Source organism: Pistacia vera, unplaced genomic scaffold (assembly GCF_008641045.1).
Source record: "Pistacia vera cultivar Batoury unplaced genomic scaffold, PisVer_v2 Contig193, whole genome shotgun sequence".
Taxonomy (NCBI): domain Eukaryota; kingdom Viridiplantae; phylum Streptophyta; class Magnoliopsida; order Sapindales; family Anacardiaceae; genus Pistacia; species Pistacia vera.
The window spans coordinates 605,565-630,106 of record NW_022195994.1 but is presented as its reverse complement, the minus strand read 5'-3'; the positions used below and the strand labels follow the sequence as shown (position 1 = coordinate 630,106).

Here is a 24,542-nt window from a genome sequence, read left to right as displayed (position 1 = left end):
AAGTCTGTGCCCTCTTTGATACACTTTTTTAATCATTATTATGTTATTTTATTTAGATTAAAAAATAGAATATATGTTTATTTATTTATTAGGTTAATTTATTTAGAAAATTAATCCAATTAAAATAGGATTTTTTGTCTCAAAATAAAATGTAGGTGAGGCTTGTTTTTTATTATCCTATTCTATTGAACTTAAAACATTTTTCCAATTTTATTCAATTAAAAACAATTACTTTTCACTCATTCCAATCTAAAAATTAATCCACCCAAGACTATCATTGCCTGCCCAGCAACCACCATCGGCTACCGTGATCGAAACAATGCAAGACTAGTCAAATTTGGCCGATCATGCATCAATCTTTCTGTTTCTGACTAGATCTACGACCAGATTTTGGATTGAAAAGCTTAGGTTTTATGAAAAAAATATTATCTAATTTGGGTGTAACCCGCATGAATATGTGTTTGCTTGGACGTAAAATGTGAATAACATTTATTAAAAATACATAAATAAATATTCATTGTAAAGAATACGAGTTAGGTCACCATTGATGTGAAATTCTTTGAATATATTAGTAACTCATGTAACACATAGATAAGCATATAATTTGATTAAAGTGGATTGATACTGATACAAAGTCATCAAATTTTGTCTTGGGATGATTGGATTGGCCATGCCTGTGATAAAGTGCTATCTAATTAACAATAAAAATAATATTAAGATAATTACAATTTGACAATAATTAACTTCATTTTAAAATAAATTAAATTTAAACCCAAATAGATATGAAAATGAAAGATGATAATGGGTCTTCTGGCCCACATCATTGATATGAAAGCAAGTTCATTGCATGTGATCTGGAATTCTTTTGATTTAATCACCCTACATTTTTGAATTCTTGTTTTACGGCTCCATAAGATTTAAGAAAATTCTCAAGTTTTTAACATGCAGATTAAAGGTGAATATCTAGTTCTTAAATTTTAGGGCTTTTGAATATATATTCACAAAAGCTCTAAATTAGGGCTATGCACTTTTTTTTTATATATAGATGTTTCGAGATTTTTAATATAAAAATTATAAATTAATGGCTTTTGCCTAATTTTGATTTTAGATTTGATTAAACTAACGATTAGTTGTCAATCTCTAAAAATTGTAGGATGTTATATAGTGTATATACTATTTAATTTTAGGAGTTGTTTATCACTTATTTTTAAATCAAAATGAATTGAATTTTGAATATTAAAATAAAAACTACTAAATTTGATAACGAGAGATATTAAATGCGGGCATTGCAAATCCATACCAAATTCAACCAACCCTATTAAATAAATGCAAGCTTTATATCAAACAACAAATCTCCACCACCCAAATGAATTAATTATTTTTGCTACCTTATTTCTATAAACACACATATTATATAAATAAGATTTGATATTATATATTACTTATTTTATTCTAAAATAAATATCTTGTCATCCTATTCCTAACTTTAATTTTAAAATTTCAAATTTTGAACTTTAATTTCTATTTTTATGTGATTTAAAAAGAAGGGGGAAGTTCTATTTGATTTGTGATTTAAAAATAATTTTCAAAAACTTAATACAACTCAAAATTTTAAGTTGTTTCTTAGTGTTTTTAATGTTTGAAAATGAAAACAATTTTTAATTGTTTTTGTAATTTTATACTTAATTTTAGGATTGTATTCGAAAATTGTTTTTTAAACAATTCCACTAATTTTTACCGGACACATTTTTAAAACATTTGTTGTTTTTCTTGTTTATCAAAAACAAAAAATTATGTTTAAATTTTATATCAAACGGGGGCCTAAAATACCCTTTTTTTTTTTTTTTTTATAAAAAAAAGATTGGTTTACTAGATAAAAACTTTCATCAATTTTTGTTCTATTTTTATCTTTCTACAACTTTCTTGTCTTTACTCTTATCAAACTCTAGTGCCAGTCGCCAGAGTGGCTCCACTTGAGCATTAAAGGTTTTTTTTTTATTTTTTTATTTTTTTAATCGTACTCCAAAATAGTGTTAGAAATAAAATATTAAAATTTTGTAAACTACCAAACAAATAAATTAATTATATTTTATGAAAAAATATAATATAATATTTTTTAAAATGAATAATAGATGTGTATAAGTTATTTTAACTTTATAAAAATAAGAAGTGAAATTAAAAAATTAGAAAAAAATTTACTCTAAAAGTAGAGTGGATTGGACTTTAACTTAGAGTGAAACAACTGGAACATTAAAGTGAGTTTCCACAGCTGTAAAGCGAAGAGTGCATTTCACAAGGTGAATTGATATACACATTCTCATATTTTTCACCTTGTCATTAAGGCGGCTTGGTTTTGTTTGGTTTTTTTGGCCCTTGATTGTTCTTTGAATACAAAGACATTTTGAACTCTTTTACATGTGACTTCAAATAATTCAAAGGCAAGAAAAACAATATCCTTGGAAAAAGTTTAAGAAACAATAAATTCAACTAGAACACGTTTTAAATAAGAACCAACCCATATAAATTAGAATAAATTTTGACTAAACAATCTACAGAAAAAAATATACAGTGCGGACTTTGTTGGAGTTGTCGACTACTTCAGTATTATGGGGTTACGTAGACGCATTCGGGGGTCCCGCTAACCAGTCAGCAGGCGGAGGTCATGGGGGCAGCACTCTCGACTCATAGGCGGTTTGAGCCTTTTCCATGTATAGCCGCTGTAGGATTTCTTTAAGTTATTAATTTCTTATTGGGTTGGGCTTCGGAATAGGAATCCTTTTAAAACTAGGTTTTGTCACTTAAACCTACTATATAAACATAGTTTTCTTTTGTTATGAGTGTGATAGCAAGTCATAGGGCAATTCATTCATTGTAAATGAGAGAGAGGTAAGGAAATACTGCAATAATATTGACTCGGCTGGACGTAGCTCATATTGGGTGAACCAGGGTAAATCGGGCGTGTTATTTTCTCTATGTTTATTATCTGTGATTTACTTTATTGTTGTTTTGTTCTCGTTGCTGTCTCTATTTCGTTTAATTGGTATCAGAACTTTTAGGTTTTGTTAGATTGTGATTTAGAGATGGCGGGATCAAAGGTTGAGATTGAGAAGTTCGACGGCAAACATTTCGAGCTTTGGAAACTACGGATGGAGGATCTGCTCATTGATAGGGATTTGTGGGGTGCAATTTTGAATGATAGGCTGATAATTGGGACAATCGCTGTTATTACGAGTGAAATGTCTAGAACTATAATGTCAAGTACACTTGGGTCTAAACCTACAATGAAATCTAGAGGAGAATTATCAACGATTGATCATGCTGCACTTGCTAAATGGGATGAGATGGATCGAAAAGCCAGAGGTTTGATTCGCATCTTCCTTGAGGACTCCGTTCTAACGAATGTGATGGGTCAGGATACGGCCAAAGGTTTATGGCAGAAGCTGGAAAATATGTATCTGAGTAAGTCTTTGGTGAATGTGATGTTCTGTCACAAGAAACTCTACAATCTCCGTATGCATGATAGGGATTCTTTTATTGCACATCTGGATGAGTTTAATACTCTGGTAAATTAACTGATGGTTGTGGATGTACAACTCACTGAATCTAAGAAAGTGGTAACATTGTTATGCTCACTGCCTGATACGTGGGACAACCTGATTGTTGCGATTGGTGGTGGAGGATTGACACAGATGTCATGGGAATCTGTATGTTCTACATTGTTGGCGGAGGATATGCAGCAAAGAGGTTCAGAGGGTTGGTCTAGGGATGCTTTAACTGCTAGGGGACGAAACCTTGATAGAAATTCTAATAAGTCTGGCGACAGGGGAAAGACGCAAGGTAGATGTAAGAGCAAGGATAAAGGTAAGATTAAATACTGGAGATGTCAGGAATTCGGGCACTTCAAGAAAGATTGCAAAAACAAACCGGTAAAGGGGAAGGAAGTTGAAACCTCGTACAAATGAGAATCAGATGGTGATATGTATGTGGTTGCTGCGTGTATGGCTGGATCAGACCAATCAGTCTGATATGTTGATACTTGTGCATCATTCCATATGACACCTCACAAGGAATGATTTTGTGAGTATGAGACATAAAATGGAGGAAACTTTATGTTAGGAGATGATACTGCTGTGAAGATTATTGACCACAGGAAAATCAGGCTGAGGTTGCATGATGGTTCAGTGAGGATGCTCCATGAAGTGATGCACATCCCTGGTATGAGTAGAAATCTGCTCTCTGTTGGAACAATGGCTGGCACAGGTATAATATTCAACTGTGATAGAACATCGTGCAAGATGACTCGGGGATCTATGGTTATTGCTCGAGGAGTTCGACATGGTACACTTTACAAGCTGCAAGCATCAATTGTAAGAAATTCCTCTTTGGGTGGTTATGTTTTGGAAAAGGAGGCTGAAAAAGAAATTGATTCTGCAACATTGTGGCATCAACTAATGGGGCACATTGGGGAGATAGCTTTGTCTACTTTGGTGACTCAGAAAATGGCTGAAGGTATTCCTAATTGGTCCATGAGTTTTGGGTTTTGTGAGGAATGTTTACAAGGCAAACAGAATTGGGTCAGTTTTCTATCAACAGGCACGAGAGCAACAAAAATTCTGGAGTTAATTCACAGTGACGTTTTCGGGTCCACTCCAGTGGAATCTGTTGGTAAATCCACGTATTACATATCTTTCATTGATGATTTTTCTAGATACTGTTGGGTTTATTTCATGCGCAGCAAGGCTGAAGCTTTTGAGAAATTTCAGGAATTTAAAGCTTTAGTTGAGAGTCAGTTTGACAGGAAGATTAAAACTTTGCAAACTGATAATGGCGGTGAGTTTTGCTTTGGTAAGTTTAAGCAGTTTTATGCGACACACAGAATTGCAAGGAAGAAAACTACACCTTACACGCCTCAGCTGAATGGACTGGCTGAACGTCTCAATCGGTCACTGTTAGAGAAAGCTAGGTGTATGCTGAATACGATAAATTTGGGGTCTGAATTTTCTGTTGAAGCTACTGCAATGGCTTGTTATTTGAAGAACCGATCTCCTACCTCTTCTGTTAAAGACATGACGCTGTATGAAACTCTGTATAGTAAGAAGCCTAATCTATCTTTTATTCGAGTTTTTGGTTATGATGCATATGTGCATGTGCATGTGCCAAAGGAGAAAAGAAACAAGCTTGACAGAAAATCTGAGAAATGCAAGTTTGTTGGGTTAAAGGATGACATTAAGGGGTACAAGTTGTGGAATCCTATGAGTAAAAGCATTATATACAGCAGAGATGTTATTTTTAAGGAGGTAAAACAACTTGTGGGAGCTCCTGAAGATCCTAAACAGTCAAAGAAAGTCCAGTTTGATGTGACTACAGTAGAGCAGGAGGAGGAGGTGACTCCTAATGTTGCTATAAAGACTGATAATGTAGAGCCTATAGAATCTGATCATGAAGATAAATTTGATAGTGTGGCTGATGAGGGTGCTGTGGATGGTTAAGATGAAGATTCTAATGATGAAGTTGTGGTGTTGCCAACTTTGAGAAGATTTACAAGAGTTAGAAGGGCACCAATTCATTTTTCTTTAAGTGCCTTGAGTTGATTGCATGCTTTGAATGCGACGGGTGATGAACCTAGGAATGTAAATGAAGCAAGAGCCATGGAAGATGCAAATCTGTGGGAGCTTGCAATGAATGAAGAGATGCAGTCACTATACAAGAATAATACATGGGTTTTATATAAATTGCCTAAGGATAGAAAGGCATTTGGTTGCAAGTGGGTGTTCAAAAGAAAGTTGTAGGCAGATGGAACAATTGCAAAGTATAAGGCGAGGCTCATTGCAAAGGGATTCTCGTAGATTGAGGGTGTTGATTATGGTGAGATTTTCTCTCATATGGCCAAGTTAACATCAATCAGGTATGTTCTATCTATTGCTGTTGCGTATAATCTTGAAATAGAGCAACTTGACGTAAAGATGACATTCTTACATGGAGATTTAGAGGAGGAACTTTACATGAGGCAACCTAAGGGGTTTGTATGTAAAGGGAAGGAAGACTTGGTGTGTAGGTTGAGGAAGTCTCTGTATGGGCTTAAACAATCACCAAGGATGTGGTACCAGAAGTTCGACTCCTATGTTCTTCAACATGGTTTTAACCGTAGCAATGTGGATCACTGTGTGTATGTAAAAAGGTTAGAAAATGTCGTTGTTATTTTAACCTTACATGTAGATGATATGTTGTTGATAGGGAATAACAAGGAGTTGATAAACTCTGTGAAGGGTTTTTTGGCCGCACAATTTGACATAAAGGATCTTGGAGTTGCAAATTTTATTTTGGGTATGCAAATTACAAGAGATCGTCAGAGTTACAAATTGTGGTTAGGGCAGAGAAAATACATTGAGGAGGTGTTAAAGAAATTCAACATGGCAGATTGCAAACCTTTGAAGACTCCTGTGACTTTGGGAGTGAAATTGTCTACTGATCAATGCCCTAAGTCTGAGGAAGATGCTGAAGAAATGACACATGTGTCGTATGCTAGTGCTGTAGATAGTTTGACGTATGTCATGGTATGCACGAGACCTGATATTGCACAAGCAATAGGAGTTTTAAGTCGTTTTATGTCAAATCCTGGCAAAGAGCATTGGAGTGTTGTAAAGAGGGTTCTTAGATATCTGCGTGGGACCTTTAATTTAGAATTATGTTATGGGGGCATGGCAACTGGGGATGAGCTAGATGTGACAGGTTTTGTGGATGCTGATTGGGGAGGTGATCTCGATAGTAGGCGTTCTACAAGTGGGTATGCATTCACTCTATTTGGTGCTGTTGTTTGTTGGATGAGTAAAAGGCAAAGTACTATGGCTTTGTCATTGACTGAGGCATAATACAAGGCATTGACACATGCTAGCAAGGAAGCTATGTGACTTTGAAGATTGAGTTTAGAGCTTGGTTTCAAGTTTGATGTTGTGAAGATGTGACAATCAAAGGGCTATTTACTTAGCCATGAATCATGCCTTTCATTCGCGATCAAACATATTGACATACAATACCATTTCATTAGGCAAAAGGTGGAGAAAAAATTGATGTTGTTAGAGAAAGTTGATACACTTGTTAATGCTACAGATTTTCTTACCAAGCTGTGAGCTTAGCAAAGTTTACACAATGTGTTGATGAGGTAGGCCTTCATTGTGTGAAGTATTCGCCAAGTGGGAGAGATTTGAGCGTTGGAACGAATAAAACAATTAAACTGGTATCTTTATTAACTTATTTAAGATTGTTTTGTGTTTTTTAAGCTAAAAAAACATTAATAACAGTAGTAAAAATGAAAGATTTATTGATATAAAAGTTAAAACCTTGAAAATAGGTTGGGCCCTCAAAGTTCAAATTATGCTACTGACAGAGAAATATATTGAAAATAATTAAGCCTGTTGTTTACAACACATTTTAATTGCTTTAATATGCATGCATGTAAATTAGATTAGATTTATTACTTTTCAAATATAAAATTTAAAATTAAATATCACTTTATTACCAACCATACATGTGTCCTTGAAGTGACTTAAATCAAAGATCTTGTGGAAGGAAACCATCTAAGGTGTTATTAATTCTTATTAGATTAATAAACTGGAATTGTTCTAAGGGTTTCAGTTCTGGGTAAGATTGTCATTTAATAACTTTTAGGCAATAAATTTAGAAATAGAAGTGTAATTATTCCGAATTTTTATTTTTATATGTGTTGCTGTTTCAATCTTTCATTCCACAAGTTTCCTTTTTTGTCCAAGTGGTGTTATTAACCCCTGCTAAATCTTTCTTTGAAGTCTCCATAATATTTTTCTTTAAATATATATTTTTAAACTTATAATTATTAAAATTGTCATGTAATCTTTTAAGATGTACCAAATTTTAGAATAAGTTGAAAATTATGTTTTTAAGATTAAAAATATTTTGAAGCTATGGATGATGTATCAATCAATGGGATGAAAATAATCATTTTAAACACTTACCCATTGCCAATTGATTTGCCCAAATGAAAAATAATTGTTTCTTAGTTCTCAATTTCTCTTGGAATTTGATTTGATTGGAAATTATGAATAGGATTTGAAGAGAAACCCATTTGTGGATAACCCAAATGGTTAGGGTGAATTAAAGATAGTATGGACACTGTTTTAAAAACCGGACCGGACTGGCCGGTCCAACTGGTTGAACCGGGAACCGGTCACGTATCCGATCCGAGTCAACATTAAAACCGTCATTATACATTAAATCGCGTTAACCCGGTCAAAACCCGGATAAAGTCAATGAACCGCCGGTCCAACCGGACCGCCGGATAAACCGGCCTGATTTCAAAACCCCCAACCCTACCCAATCGCACTACCACAACCCATTCCATCGATTTCCTTTCTCTATTTCTCAGATTCTTCTCTTTCTCAGTTTCTCTACTAAAATTTCTCAGATTTCTCAGCTTCTCTTCAAACATTTCTCCATTAAATTTCGTTGATGATTTTTTTTTCTATAAAACGTATGCACATCTTGTGTATGTACAGGAAGAAAATGGAAAACAAAAACGAAAAGGAAGACTTAGAGATAATCGATTACAAGATTGAAACTTGTGATCAAGAAATTGAGTCTTTAAGGCCGGTGCGTGTCCAAGCAGAACCTTGACTCCACCAGATCTTCATCTTCCACAGTTGCTGGTCTCCAGCTTCAATTGGTTCTGGTCAACGAAATATGTTGAGGAGGGGAACTGACTGAGTATTGTTTCCACAGAATCAGATTTTTGGTGTTTGAGATGAAGAAGCTGAGTCACTAGAAGAGAAAAAACAGGGAATGTCATACCCATTGATTAGCCATTGGTTTTGTCTGGTAATGGCATGGTGTCGGCGCTGAACCTGTTTTGTTTTGGTTTTCGAATTTTCCAGTGTTTCCCAAAACCAAAGCATTGGCTTCCTGGAAATGTTGCAGTTGTTTTCCAAGGCCAACTGTATTCCACTACTCGGTCATGAGTCAATTTAAGTCTCAATTGTTGTAGAATGGGGCTGAAAAAATATTGTATCTACATTTGGGCTACACAAAAGCCCAAGATCCTTTAATTCTATTGTTTGAGAAATTTCGTACTTGTTATTAAATGGTTAAGGATTTGATGGAGGAAATTAAAAGATGGTAAGAATTATTTGTTGTATGAAGTGTGTTCCAATCTCATTCCAGCCAGTGGCCTTTTGGATAAAGTTTTTTAAAAAATGTGCTGATGTCATCACACATTATGATGACATCACCGGTCCAACCGACGGTCCAACCGGTTGGACCGGTTGAACCATGACCCGACCAACAAGCGGGTTGTCCTCCGGTCCGGTTTTTAAAACAATGAGTATGGATAGACATATGATCTCAGATTCAATTCCCTATTTGTACACCTACAATTTAAGTGGGGCGTCATGACGGTGGTTGTTGCACTATTTTCCTCCGAGGATTAATTTAGGTACCCGTAAACTGGCCCGGACACCTTGGTTACCCAAAAAAATATTTAGACATTGAAGGAATACAATAAAATCAATTTACCAAGACGAAAAATTGTCGCACATAAATATAATCCCCTTTCCTTTTGGGTTCCATTAACTTCTACAATATGAGCCACCACATTGGGCCTAACATTAACAATTCAAAGAGAGCTCAATCAAAGTGGGCTGGTACACTGGATCAAAATCCGGTTCAAGTCAAAATCTTATAAACACAAAAAAATGAAACTTTCTTGTATTTAAGCTGTCTAAAAAATATTCCATTTCCGAACGTATATACAAAGAACAGATTTACATCATTAGAGTGCCTAAAAATGAATACGACACCAATCTAATGGCTAAAAAGAAAAATCTTAATCAAACTCCCCATCAGCAAATTCCTCTTCAACGTTCTTGAACTCAAACCACATCTTTGATTTACAAAATTTCATGAAGAAGTACCAAAAAATCCCAAAAAGGGTGAGCAATGCACTCACCAAATAAACAGTTTTAGTAGCTACAGCCATAACATAAACCAAAAACACAGATGGAACCAAGCACAAAACAACAAGGCCAGGCACCGCCATTGGCACTCTAAATGGCCTCTCAATTTCAGCCAATTTTTTCCTAAGCCATAAAAATGATGCAAATTCAAGCAACATCCCTAAACTATACAAGAAATTTACACATGAAATTATGCTTGAAAAGTTCATGTAAGACACTGCAAGAGCTATCAATGTTGAGATCAAAATCCCTACCCATGGTGTCCCAAAATGTCTTGATCTAACCCCAAACACTTGTGGCAAAATCCCTAAATTTGTCATGCCAAGAATTTGGTATGCGCAACTACTTAATTGAGCTTCATAAAGTCCAATAATTGACAAACAAGCCCCAATTTCGACAAATATTTTTAACCATTTTCCTGAAATGATTTCAGCCAAATCGGCGAAATACCCATCAACCCAATTTTCTTGGTCTAAAGGTACTGCGCCAGTGGCAGCAAGTAGAGGTATCAAATAGGCCAAACAGGTAAGCAACCCAGCTGAGAAAAGTGCTTTCGGGAAAGTGCTTTGTGGGTGCTCAACTTCACCGGCTAAAGTACTAGCATTGTCCCAAAAATTCAAGTTCCAAAAAAGGGTATTGAAGAACAATGTCCAATCTTTTTTTACCCCCTTTTGGCCCAAACTGATCCATCTTGCAGGGTCAATTTTGGGGATTGCAATAAGGGTGAAAACAACAAATGGTAAAAGCGAAAAAACTCCTAGAGTGACTGCAGTGTAACCCACAATAGCCAAGCCTGTGTAATTAACAAAAGATAAAACACAAGTAGATAAAAAGACGGCAAAATAATGAGGAATTCCTGAAGAAATAACCGGAATAATTAACTTGAGATAGTCTATGCAAAGAACTGGATATGAGGCCAAGTTGATGACCCCGCTGAGGAATTTCCAGGACCCCATGAGGGAACCCCAAAAGGGGCCGAAGGCGCGGTGAGCCCAAATGACATAGCCTCCATTTCCAGGGAAAGTTGTGGCAAGTTCAGCAGTTACTAGGGCCTCAGGAATGCTCCAAATGAAGGGAAAAATAAGGAAGCCCAAGATGGCAAAGAGGGGGCCAGCCGCCCCCACCGCTTGCTCCTCGCCGTAGGGGCCGCCGGCGACCTCGAAGAAGATGAGGAAGATGAGAGGGAGGAGGTGTAGTTTCTTTGGTGGTTGTTGGTTTTGTTGAAGAAGATGTGTATGTTGGGAGGCTGTTCGTTGTATCATTTTAATTTGTTTTAGGTTAGTTTGAGATTTTGTTGGATGTTCTGAGCTGATATTTCATTATTTTGTTGCCAAGGGGGTTGATAGATTTTGTTGGGTGGTCGAGCAGATATATCTAAGTAATCCCTGCAGGTTTGGGAACCAGGAAAAATACCCCTGCAAAATTACAGTTAGTCTCTACAGGTTTGAAATACAGCAAAACTCCCCTATGATCTGAACCAGACCGCAGAGGTCGCCGGTTTCCGGTTGGACTGGCCGGTCCGGGTTTCAAAGTTGGTGATTATAAAGAATGGTAACATAAAATAATAGCCAAAATAAAAAAAAGCTAGTACATGACGTTATTATCAATAAAATTATCCTTAAAATCATATTTGGTTGCCAAATTTTCTTATTAGTTGATATTTATAATAATAATTGGGATTATTCAACATATGCATGATCTCTAAGATGCATTTTGTTGGATTCGAATCAAAGATGAAAACATAAAATAATAATTTTGCAGTTGAATGACAGCTTATTATGTACTGTTTTTGTACTATCAATAATGAGAAATATTATAAATTATAGAAATAATTGTTGTGCGCTCATGGAATTATAGCTGGCTTTGTGTTTCAAGATTTGGTCCAACCAACTAATTCTATTGGAATATTCAATATCACTATTATTTATGATTCTTCAATCCCCATATTCTAAATATTGACCAAGTGGGTATTTAATATTGAAATAATTTGCTCTTCTAAACAATTATATTTAAAAATAAAATGGTGAAATGATGTTATCAACGATTCAAAATTGATATTCTCTTAATTCAGCTTGATTTGATAACTATTATCGACTCCATTATATTATCAACTCATTAACATAACAAATCTTGGATGACAATAATGTATAAAACAACAAATATCATATGTCTCTTCTTTGATTTATTCTTTTGATATCAAATTATCATGATCAAATATATAGAGATATAAATTCGGAGTTAATGAAACCTCTTCCCTGCATTACTTGGCTTGTATTCATCAAATTATAAACAGAATAACTAATAAATTAATAATATATATTTTAGTATTGATGTTGAAAAAAACAGATCTTGGGATTCTTTAGAATCCAAACACAAATTAATTTAACAATTGAAGCCGTTCCGTGCAGGCAAAAGTTATAAATATTTAAACACTATCACCCAAATTATACTTCATCTTCACATCAATCATCTCTCCCCAAAAAATTTAAAAAAAAAAAAAAAAAAAAAAAAAAAATCTTGTAATTCCAAGTCCAACTTTAACTTAATCCAAATTAATCCTATATTATATATAATCAACGTTGAAAATTCTCGTTAATTTGACATCAACTTTGTGTATCAAAAGTCAAGTGTTTTTATAGCTTGTGTGAAATAAAATCCAAATGCCAACACACTCTCCATTTTACATTCACCCTTAAAAATCTAGCATTTTGATATTGAGCTACTAAGCAAATTTTTACATAAATTAGAGTTAACCACTATTGAGTGGTCTGATAGTAAAATAGCAAATAAGGATTTAACATGGTCTCTCCAATTTAAGTCTCCTTGATGGTAGAAGAGCAAGAGGATCTAACATGATTTTTCAAGTTCAAGTCTTCTTGATGATAAAAGAGTCTTCTTAATTGCTAATAGAGAAAATCACTAAAGCTTTTACCCGAACGATAGTTTCAAGTCCTGGGAGAGATGAATTGAAGTATACGTAAGATGGTCCGGACACCCCAATCATATAAAAAAAGAAAAAAAATAAAAGAGTTTTATACTATGTAAAAGATGAAAAAACATTAAAGAAAAGAGTACAACAATATATTCTAATGGGTATGACTTTTTGTCCTCTACATGTGTATTACTATAAAAGTCTTTTGTATATATGCCCAAGATAGTTACTCTACATCTTCATAATAAGTCATTTTCTTATACAAAAGCACTTTTGCAAAAAGTCAAAAGTCAATTTAACCTAGCCAAACACATCATTCTTCACCACCATTATTGAACTTGAACACATTCTTTGACTTAAAAAGCTTCATCAAAAAATACCATCCAATTGCCCCCAATGTCATCAACCCACTCACCAAATACACAGTCTTTGTTGCAATCGCCATAATCAAAACCAAAAACCCAGATGGAATTAGGCACATAATCACCAATCCCGGCAGCCTCATTGGCACCCTGAACGGCCTATTCAATAGCGGCAACTTCCTCCTCAGCCATAAAAATGAGGCAAATTCTAGCAACATCCCCAAACTGTATAAAAAATTGGCTGATGAAATTATGTCAGTGAAGTTCATATATGAAACTCCAAGTGTGATTAATGTGGACAACAAAATTCCCACCCATGGAGTGTCAAACCATTTTGATCTTGAACCGAAAAACTTCGGCAAAGAGCCCAAATCCGCCATGCCCAAAAGCTGATATGCACAGCTGCTTAGTTGTGCCTCAAATAGCCCAATTGCGGACAGGACCGCCCCAACTTCAATCCAATATTTTAGCCATTTTCCTGCAATTATTTCAGCTGCAGTGGCATGGAACCCGGATTCCCATTGACTTTGATCCACGGAAACAGCTCCAATGACGGCTAAAAGTGGGATCAAATAGGCTAAACAAGTAAAAATCACTGCCACTAGAAGCGCTTTGGGGAATGTTTTATGAGGCTTATCTACTTCGCCTGCTAAAGTACTGACATTATCCCAGAAATTCAAGTTCCAAAAGAGGGTGTTGAAGAACAAGTTCCAATCTTTTTTAACCCCTTTTTGGCCTAAACTGAGCCATCTGTGTGGTTGAATTTTTGGGATGGAAATCAGAGACATTAATACGAAAGGAGAAAGAGAAACAATCCCTAACAAAACAGCGGCATATCCAACGATGGCTAATCCTGTGTAGTTGAGAAAAGAAAGTGCACAGGTTGATAACATAATTGCCAGATTTCTCGGCCAGCCTGATTCCAGGGCGGGGATAACTTTCTCCAGGTAGTCTATGCAAAGAACTGGAAAAGCTGCAACGTTTATGACTCCGCTCAGGAATTTCCAGGAGCCCATCATGGATCCGAGGAAGGGTCCGAAGGCCTGGTGAGCCCAGATGACGAAACCGCCGTCGCCCGGAAAGGCGGTGGAGAGCTCGGCGGTGATGAGAGCTTCAGGGACACTCCAGATGAAGGGAAAGATGAGGAAGCCAAGAAGCGCCAAGAGAGGCCCGGCTGCTTGTACTGCAGGCTCTTCTCCATAAGGGCCTCCGGCCACCTCAAAATAGATGAGGAAAATGAGAGGGATTAGTGTCAGTTTCTTGGATTTTGGTTTGGTTGTAGTGGCGGTGGTGGAAGTGATCGGAAGTTCATGGTTTTGTGTTTGGTTTTCTACTTGTGTCATGATTCAGGATCTCGAATCGAAATCTGGTAAAAGTTAAGATAAAGTCAAATCAGGAAAAACCCAATAAGAGTTAGACACAATAAGATTCAGGAAAGTCGAGAGGAAATCAAATTCGTCCTGAACTCTGAGTGTGAATTGAAGAAGGAAGGGACTATATATGTGGGGGCATGAATGTAGGGGCAGAGTTTAAGTGAAAGTGTTGCATGAACAGGGATGTGAGCACTGAAACTGATGATGAGGAGTGAAAAGTAGGGTTATGACGAAAAAGATTTTGGGCATATTTGGGAATCTGTCATTTAATTCATGCCACATATAACTTTTTCCAAGAATGATTATGAGACAATCATCAATTAATTAATTCAAGATTCTTGTATCACAAAAAAAGAAAAAAAAATCTAAAATATTACGAAATACACACGTTAAATCCATTAATTTATTTTTTTAATAAGCGTTTAGGTTTTTCTTTTTGACCATATTGATATTGTATAAAGGGTTAGTGTGAGAGTTGTTGATAGTCTGCAATCAATCGCTATTTTTTGAGTACTTCTTTTAATTGCAAACAAGTGGGTAGATGAAAGCTAAAAGTAGTTTATTTTATTTTTATGTTCTCTTCTGATTATGAAATCCCACGTCTTCAAATATGATTAAAAATATATTTCTCGATAAAGTCCAAAAGTCAAAAGATGACATCCCAATATCAATATTTTGAAAGTACACTTCTCCTTTTAGATAATTTCTTATCTCGCAATTTGATTAAATTGTTCTAAGTTTGGCTCAGAAAATATTAAATTACTAAAAATATTAAATAATTGAATAGCTAGATTATCTAGAAGATTATTAAAAAATTTTAGGAAAATATGTTTGGTTAATTGATAGGTATGTTATATTAATATGTTTAAATGACAGAAATAAATTAGTGGGTATGCTATTTAAATTACTGAATTTTCTTCTAATTAAATATTATTATTATATTATTTTTTAATATTGATTATTATTTGGATTATTATAACCCCTGTATATAAAAACTTAGCCAAAACAACATCATAATAAAAGTTTAAAAAATCAACAAAACACCCCGATCAACCCAGACACTGCTGACCACCAGAAACCATCGTAGGCTGCTGGCAGCCGACAACCTAACGGCACATGGAAGACAGGAGATGACTTTCGTGCGCCGTATGGCTATTTTCGACTAGAGATATGGTCGGAAATGGCCAGACGTGACAGATTTGACCGTTGACGGTCAAATCTACTCTGACCAGATCTGGCACGATCTAGTCATTTCCAACCAGATATCTGGCAGAAAATGAAAATAGCCATGTCGGCGCACGATGGCCATTTTTGGCCTTCCGTGCGTCGTTCTGACTGTGGTGACGACTGGCCGCGACGGTGGTTGTCGGCGGCAGGTTAGTGGGGGTGGTGGCTTGGGTGGGCTGTAATTTGTTTTGAATTCAAAGGTAATTTTGTCTAAAAAGTTAATTAATTGGGGTGAAATAGTAACAACCATATTCATGTAAATAAATTTAAAAATACGGGCATTATTATCCTAAAATTTTATTAATAAGGGATAAAATTGTAACAAAAAAAATTACTTTAGTAATCTTAGAATACTTAAGAAAATTGAAGTGATTAGATTACCTCCAATATTACTAATAGTAATTACTATTGATATTTATAGATTATTGGTATTTTTTATTACTTGACAACCAAACGTGATAACGAAATAATATAAGATGGTATAATTCGAATGCGTAATGGATTCCATAATTCTTTTAAAAGAAACAAGTAAAAAAATTAGTAGACCAATGATTGTGAAAAATCTTGTCAAATTCACATCCAATTAGTTTTTATTATAAAAACAGATAGAAATAACTCGATAAGATAAGATACACAAGTCACATTAATGAGCAATACTATAATAAATACTAACTTTTCCTTTTTTAGGATAAAATAATGAAAACGGGTGGTCGATAATAAGTCATATTAATTAATATTTAATATTAAAAAATTTAACTTAATTTTTAACTTCATAAATTCGAAGTATCGGGTATTATATAATGGTTTTTTCATAGAAGGATATTATATTAACATAAAGATAAATCACCTTAAAGATTATTAAACGTGTTTGATTGATTTGAATAAATTGATAAATAATATGTTTGGTTTAAAGAATAAATGGGTGGTTATGTTATATAGATTATTAAATATTATATAATATTATTTATTATTATTATTTTTTGAATCATTTTTTTAGTCCCTTACATTTGAAATTTTGTTAAAACACCCCCATCCATATAAAACTTTAATTTATAGTAAAATCACCCCCACCTACCCCAAGCCACTATTGATAGGTAGCCGCTACCGTCAGCCGCTAGAATGGCACATGACTGGTCGTATATGGCTGGTCGTGCGTCATTAAAGCCATTTCCAGCCATGGATCACAAATTCATGGGCACTTCATGGTTAGATCTATGACCATTTCATAGCGATCAATAAATGACTAGATCTGATCATTTCTGACTATGGATAAGAGATCCATGGCCAAAAAAGGCCTTACTAGCACAGGATCGACCAGATCTCGTTGGTTGTGCACTGTTATGGCGACTAACGATGCAGCAGTCTTAGATGACTGGGGGTATTTTGTTTACTTTAAATTTTTTTGTGGTTGAGGTGTTTTGGCTAACTTCTCGTAAGGAGCTGAATAATTATTATTTGGTAGATATTTGAAGGCAATTGTGTCCGAAATTGTATTTAATTAATGGCAAAATAGGTATAACAATCAGACCTGGTAATGTTTTAATCCCACGGGTGGTGGAGGGTATCAGATTACCCCCACATTACCAACAGTAAACACTATTTATAATAAAAAATTCTCGTAATATTTTATTACTTGCAAACCAAACAACATAATCTTGCAAAATAAACAAAGATTATCCCCGTTTTCTTATACGCCCTCGATCCAAATGCACTCTAATTGTTATAATTAAGACAGTTAAATTAAACTCCTTAATACTTAAGAAGTGTTTAGTTTAGAAAATATTGTATTATTGAAAATATTATATCAATAAGAAGATAGATTATTAAGAAGATTATTGAGAATATTATATTAAATATGTTTAGTTATATTAAAATAAATTAGTGAGTATAAATAATTAATGTTTGGTTTAGAGAAATAAAAGAATTCACTTTTCTTGAATTGTCATTCTTTTCTAATATTACTATTAATAATAATAATAATAACAATATTTCGAAAGTACACTTTTGTTTTAAGATAAGTTTTTATCCTTGAAATTTGATTAAATTATTCAAATTTATTGTGTTTTTCTCATGAACTCTTTATATGGATTATCTCAATGAATGGATTTCATAACCCTTTTGAAAGAAACAAATCAAAAAATAAAACATTTTTACAGTAAAAAAATTAGTAGACCAATAATCGTGAAAAATCCTGTCAAATGTCACATCCAATTAGTTTTTATTATAAAAATAGATAGAGATAACTCGATAAGATAAGATATAAAAGTCACATTAATAGAGCAATACTGTAATAAATACTAACTTTTCCTTTTTTAGGATAAAATAATGAAAACGGGTAGTTGATACTTGATAATAAGTCACAACACATTAATAGTGATGGCAATGGGCCGGGCCGGGACCGGGTACCCCTTGGCCCAAGCCTAAGCCTAACCTCATGACATAGGCCTAAGCCCGGCCCGAGCCCGTTACGAGTATGATAGGCAAAGTCCAAGCCCGGCCTGATGGGTTTTTTATAACCGCAAGCCCGACCCAAGCCCGCCTTTTTTAATAATGTTTATTTTTAAATATTAATAAATTTCAATTTTTTTTTATATTTTTAATTTTAGAAATAGTTTTTAAATATTAATTGAAGCTATTTCCGCAAATAATTTAAGCAATAAGTGAGTAATTAAAACTCCATAATATTTGATTATACTAACTTTTCAGTTGTACATAATATGTTATGGTGAAATCCACTTTTATAAGTTGAACCAAACCCATCTAACTCATTTAAAGACAATTTTAGCATGTTAAACCTTCAATATGGGATGAAAATTGAGATTAGGGTTTGGAAAAAATGGATATATATATGTAGGATAATATTGTAATTAAATATATAGTATAAGGGTAAATTAGTAAAATTAATACTAAATTTTTTTGGGGACGGGCCGGGCCTAAAGATATACCCATGCTTGGCCCGTACCCGAGGTCGGACCTTAAAATCAAGCCCAGGCCCAAGCCCAAGCCTAAGCTAGCCAATCTCAGGTAAAGCCCGCCCTTTTCAGGCCGGGCCGGGCTAGGTACCCAAAAATATCGGGCCCATTGCCATCTCTACACATTATTTAATATTTAACATTAAAAAAATTTAACTTAATTTTTAACTTCAAAAATGTTAAGTAAATGTATGAGCTGTTTAGATTATATAATATTTTATTATAGAAATATTATATTAACAAAAAGATAAATTACTTCGAACATTATATATAATGTCTAGAAAATATATTTAGTTGGTTCGAATAAATTCATGAATAATATTTGTGGTTGAAAGAATAAATAGGTGAGTATGTTATATAGATTAGTAAATTGCCCTTATTTTTAAATATTATATAATAATATTGATTATTATTATTATTATTTTTTGAATCATTTCTTTTAATCTCATACATTTGAAATTTTGCTAAAACACTCAAGTATATAAAATTTTAATTTATAGCAAAATCACCTCCACCCACTACCGCTAGTAGTCGACAGAATGGCACACAACTGGCCGTATATGGTCACCCGTGCGTCGGCAAAGCCATTTCCAACCATGGATCACAAATCCATGGTCGTTTCATGGCCAGATCTATGGCTATTTCATAGTGATCGTGAAACGACCATTGAAACGACTCAATCTGGCCGTTTCCAACCATGGATCACAGATTCATGGTCGGAAAAGGCCTTACCGATGCACGATCGACCAAATCCCGCTGGTTGTGCACCATTACGGCGACTGACGCCGATGGTGGTTTTGGGTAACTAGGGGTATTTTGTTAAATTTAAACTTTTTTGTGGTTGGGGTGTTTTAGCTAATTTCTCAAATGTAAGGGGCTGGATAATTATTATTTGGTAGACATTTAAGGGCAGTTGTATCCGAAAAAATACCTACTTAATGGCAAAATAGGTATAACAATCAGATCCGGTAATGTTTTAATCCCACCGGTGGGGGAGGGTATCGGATTACCCTCACATTACCAACAGTAAATACTATTTGTAATAAAAGATTCTCACAATATTTTATTACTTGTAAACCAAACACTATAATCTTGTAAAATAAACAAAGATTACACTTGTTTTCTTATATGCTCCCGATCCAAACGCACCCAAATTGTTATAATTAAGGCAATTAAATTAAACTCCTTAATACTTATGAAGCGTTTGGTTCAGAAAATATTGTATTACTGGGAATATTATATCAATAGGAAGATAGATTATTAAGAAAATTACTAGAAATATTATATTAAACATGTTTGGTTAGATTAAAATAAATTTGTGAGTATAAATAATTAATGTTTGGTTAAGAGAAATAAAAGAATTGTAGGGGAGACCTTTTACTAAATTGTCATTCTTTTCTAATAATAATAATAATAATATATTATATTATATTTTCATTAATAATATATTATATTATATTATTAATAACAATATTATTGTATTATATTATCAATAATATTATTATATTATTAATTTTATTTTTTTGGATGTTTATACTAGAGAAAATTTATTTATTTAATGATTATCGTTTTTGCTATCACAATTTTCATAATTGCTAAATACATCATCAACCTTGTATTTTTATGCAGAATTCCAAGGTGGAGCCATGGAAGACCATAGAAATTTCAATGTAAAAAACAACCATTAAATAAGGAGACCAAAAGTTAAATAAAAAACAAAAAGCTCTATTTCAGATTTTCGATAATTTCTTTTACCAATTTATCCACAGAATTGAAAAAATAACTTGTATTTATTTTCAAATCATTTGAATAAATATCTATTTAAAATAAGTGAGGAAAATAAACTATAATTATTCACCAATAATTCGAATATTTATGAAAAATCAGAATTCTTAAAAATATCATAAATTATATATTGAATATTTCACATTATTAAATTAAAAGAAACAAAAAGGTATTATTTTCCCAGCCTAAAACGGCGCCTTTCATGTTTCAACCACAAAGCAAAATTTCATTTCTTTCCCATAAAATCTCGCTTCTATGGAGTTGCAGGTGAGCCAGATAATGGAGTCACTGTCGCTAAACCAACTAATCTCTGCAACAAACCGAAGAAACCCACTAAAGCCTTCTCATTTTTCTACAAGAAAACCATCTCTTCACCTCCAAACTCGGCCTCTCCGCTTCAAGACTTCGATTCGCTCCAAACAATCTGATTATCAAGGTAACGTATAAAAATCTCTTATTGGGTTTCTCAGTAGTGAAAATTTTCATTCTCTAGTAGTTTAATTTTGTTTTTTTAGCTTATATTAAGTGTTTAGCCTAGTGGATTTTAATAATAACGAGATAAATATTTCATTTTTGCAGCCAAAGGTATAATTTTAGGGCTAAGAGTACATCCTGGTACCGGTGACAGGGTTTTAGTAACGCAATGGAAATTTGGAATGTACAGTACTATATTTCTAACATCGAATGCTAACTTGGTTGTGGAATGTCACATGATTTTAGTAATAAACAAGGTTTGGCTTGTAAATGTTACCATTGCGGCGTGTTAATTGAGTCTTAATAGGATTTTAGGAATCTTAGTTTAGATGTTTATCAACTGACTTAAATGAGGCCGTTTTTGGTGAGATTGTTGATGGAGCTAGAGGCAATCTTTTGGGTGTGTCGGAGGTGCAAAAGGTTGAACTTTATATGTAAATGAAAAATCAGATTGTTGAGTGTTATTTAACATGGAAATGATTGTAGTTGTGGAATTTATGTTAGATACATTGCTGTTCTCTGTTCGAGCAGAGTCTAGACTGGCCGGAGCATTTGAGCTTTGCTTTTGTTACGTTTCAATATCATACTCTTTTAAGGTGGTGGCCTCTCAAGGTTGAATCTGCCAGTCAGCTTGTGGATCTATTACACATATACTTGTTGAATAATGATGGACATATAAAGTCATATAAACTAATATATACACTTGTTGAATAATGATGGACATATAAAGTCATATAAACTAATATATACAAGTAGATATGACAAAATGTAATTAGAGAGAAATCTAAACATAAATTAAACAAATTGAAGTAAATAAAGTAGCAATCATGAAGCAATGTTGCATCGGTTTGTATGTATAGCATTACTCATACTTGTTTAAAGGTTATGCGGTATATATTCCTAATTGTATCTTTGGGTACATAAATGATATTGGATTTAACATGTTAATCATCTATATGTCAAACATATGTCCTGGTTCAGAACTTGTGAGAAATTCTCTTTTACTTTCCAAATTGTATACTTACACACATTGAAAGAGGCCTTAGCCAGTAACATAGCTAGAAATTTATGTTAGTTTGGATTATGTTACATGCAACAGCCAGGTCAATGTTAGGTCTGGCATTTTCTATGGTATTATGATATCTAGGACCTTGGTGGCTTTAAATATCTGCACTTCACGGACAGTAGAATAACAACTTTGTTAACTTAATGGCGGTAGCCCTATAATGTCTCTGTGTTTGCTTCTTAAATTTGATTTTGGTTCAATATTCAACCACTCTTGATTTAATATAATTTCAAATAATAATTTAGTGAACTTAAAAAGTATCTGCTTCAGACTTTCAGGGCTATGCAAAACCTTCACGTCTGTTGCCAGCCACAGAAGTTAAAGTCTGCACTGAAACCTCATTAGAAAGGATTATTTCATCCTTCAATGTCAGTGGATCTCAGTCTTTATTTAAGGTCAAGATAGAGACAAGTAATATCTATGGCTCAAGTCTGAGTGATTTAAATGCTGGTATACTCTTCTGCGTGATAGACGAAAACGGTAACTCAATATTACAGAGGATACCACCAAGTTGGGTGACTGATCACTCTGCCAAGACAAAGGACTCAGTTGATTCTAATATTGTCCATTTCCAGAGAGGTTCTTCGGATGAGTTCACCTTTGAGGGACCTAGACTGGGAAAAGTTGAAGCTCTTTGGATCAGTCTGGAATCAGGTTAGTAATCATTATACAAATGATTCGTTAATTTGCAGCTACAGTATAATTTTTGAGAAAGTTGCCACAATAGTCTGTTGAGCATGAGTTCAAATTTTCTGTCAATGTTTGACTGGAATTTTGAATGACTGGTTTACATTTTCTGTCATTTTCATTTCTAAGGTCAGGTCAGTGGAGATTAGGAGGTGTGAGCCTGACAGTCATCAATGCTTCTCAACCTTTACCAAAAGAAGATGATGGAGAAGAAATCAAGTATACTGTTTACTGCTACGACTTTGAAGTTGACGACATCTTGCTCGGTGAGGGAGGCGATGCATCCATGGTGGAGATTAGACCTTTCAATATAACCGAGTTATCTGGGGTTGATCCATTCACCTTATTGAGTAAAAGCCTTTGGCAGTCGACTCCACTTTTGAGTGGTGGGATATCTAATGAGGAAAGCATGAAGGAATATGCAGTTTTGAAATTCTCTTTGTTACTCTATGATGCCATTCTGATCTTCATTGGTACATCAGTTGCATCCTTCTCCGTTGGTGAGAGTTCTGCTTTTGCATTCTTAATTGGTGGGGTGAGCGGTTTTTTGTACTTATTGCTATTGCAAAGGTCCATTGATGGATTACCAGCTCCAGCTTTGCGTTCCAATAACCCAGGAGGAAATTTCTATAGAGGATTTAAGGGTCCATTGTCGAGCCTTGCATTGGCTATAGGATTTTCTCTTTTAGCTATCAAGTATAGCGCGGGGGATGATATTCCATTCATGTTGACTCCAAGAGAACTCTTGTTTGGGATGATGGGATTTCTTGCATGTAAAGTCGCAGTCGTGTTGGCTGCGTTCAAGCCTGTGCCAGTGAATTTAAAGGAGAACAGATGATACATTCTCGTTCCATCTGCCGCAAAGAAAGAGAGGTTTGAGCATTGTAAGATTGGTTTAGACCTTTGATTTGAAAAAAAATACTCAGCTGTAGATACTTAGTAAAAAATTTATACATGATCTGCATACTTGTAAAAGAAATGACCTGACAGTGTTAATCCTTTATAAGCTTAATTGATCAATGAGCTATATTTTCTTTTTGATTCTAGCCTTTAAATTCAATGCCCTCTACAAGAAAAAAAGCTATTTACGACGGTAAGTTGTAAAAAACTTATTTCCAGTGCCTCTTTCAGCGGAAATGAAATTTCGTTGTAGACGTGTATACCATTCATATCAAGAGTAACAGATTTACAACTGTACTGTACCAACTAAAAAGGGTTGTTTTTATTTTTTTAATTTTTTTTATAGTAACGTTATATAGATGTGGAGACAATTGAGTAGAGCATATGAAGTTGGTGCTATTGAAGTCAATTGTATTGTAATTAATCCAGTAATGTGTTAATCAGGTTATATATGCAATTCTATATACTTTATTCTTAAAAAAATAAAGAAATTTGCAGGAGAAAATGATTGTATATTATTCTCAAATGCCGACGCCCACTTTAGAAATAGCTAGAGAATTTTTTCTAGCTTTAACATCCGCAGAATCATTGACATACAATAAATCTGAAAGTTTGATAACATGAATCGAATTTAAAAAAAAATTATTCATCCTTTTACAATTTACATAACAAAATATGTTTTTGTACTTATGTGGCTGACCACAAATTACGCAGCTTAACCTTTGTTTTTCCAGCACAACTCAATTAAGGCAAAATAAAATATTATACGAACTGGGACTTAAAA

At 34.1% G+C, this 24,542-nt stretch overlaps 3 protein-coding genes across 3 annotated transcripts; 1 reads left to right on the top strand and 2 right to left on the bottom strand.

Annotated features, from left to right (window-relative positions):
• Positions 1–9,703: 9,703 nt before the first annotated feature.
• LOC116127686 (probable polyamine transporter At3g13620) lies at positions 9,704–11,252 on the bottom strand. The gene has a single exon (XM_031413319.1). It carries the CDS (start codon positions 11,240–11,242, stop codon positions 9,851–9,853), a length of 1,392 nt encoding a protein of 463 aa, XP_031269179.1. The 5' UTR covers positions 11,243–11,252; the 3' UTR covers positions 9,704–9,850.
• Positions 11,253–13,225: 1,973 nt separating this feature from the next.
• On the bottom strand, positions 13,226–14,872 carry LOC116127674 (probable polyamine transporter At3g13620). The gene has a single exon (XM_031413305.1). The coding sequence runs from the start codon at positions 14,615–14,617 to the stop codon at positions 13,226–13,228; it is 1,392 nt and encodes a 463-aa protein (XP_031269165.1). The 5' UTR covers positions 14,618–14,872.
• A 5,943-nt stretch (positions 14,873–20,815) lies between these two features.
• On the top strand, positions 20,816–23,901 carry LOC116127684. Its single transcript, XM_031413316.1, has 3 exons — positions 20,816–21,067; positions 22,442–22,825; positions 22,993–23,901. The coding sequence occupies exons 1-3, from the start codon at positions 20,887–20,889 to the stop codon at positions 23,694–23,696; spliced, it is 1,269 nt and encodes a 422-aa protein (XP_031269176.1). The 5' UTR covers positions 20,816–20,886; the 3' UTR covers positions 23,697–23,901.
• Positions 23,902–24,542: the final 641 nt, after the last annotated feature.

Bases quoted from the DNA above. Each gene is read 5' to 3' on its own strand.
- LOC116127686 (XM_031413319.1), bottom strand. From the start codon at position 11,242: ATGATACAACGAACAGCCTCCCAACATACACATCTTCTTCAACAAAAC.
- LOC116127674 (XM_031413305.1), bottom strand. From the start codon at position 14,617: ATGACACAAGTAGAAAACCAAACACAAAACCATGAACTTCCGATCACT.
- LOC116127684 (XM_031413316.1), top strand. From the start codon at position 20,887: ATGGAGTTGCAGGTGAGCCAGATAATGGAGTCACTGTCGCTAAACCAA. The intron at 21,068-22,441 runs GTAACGTATAAA...TATCTGCTTCAG, and splicing joins CAAACAATCTGATTATCAAG to ACTTTCAGGGCTATGCAAAA. The intron at 22,826-22,992 runs GTTAGTAATCAT...TTCTAAGGTCAG, and splicing joins TTGGATCAGTCTGGAATCAG to GTCAGTGGAGATTAGGAGGT.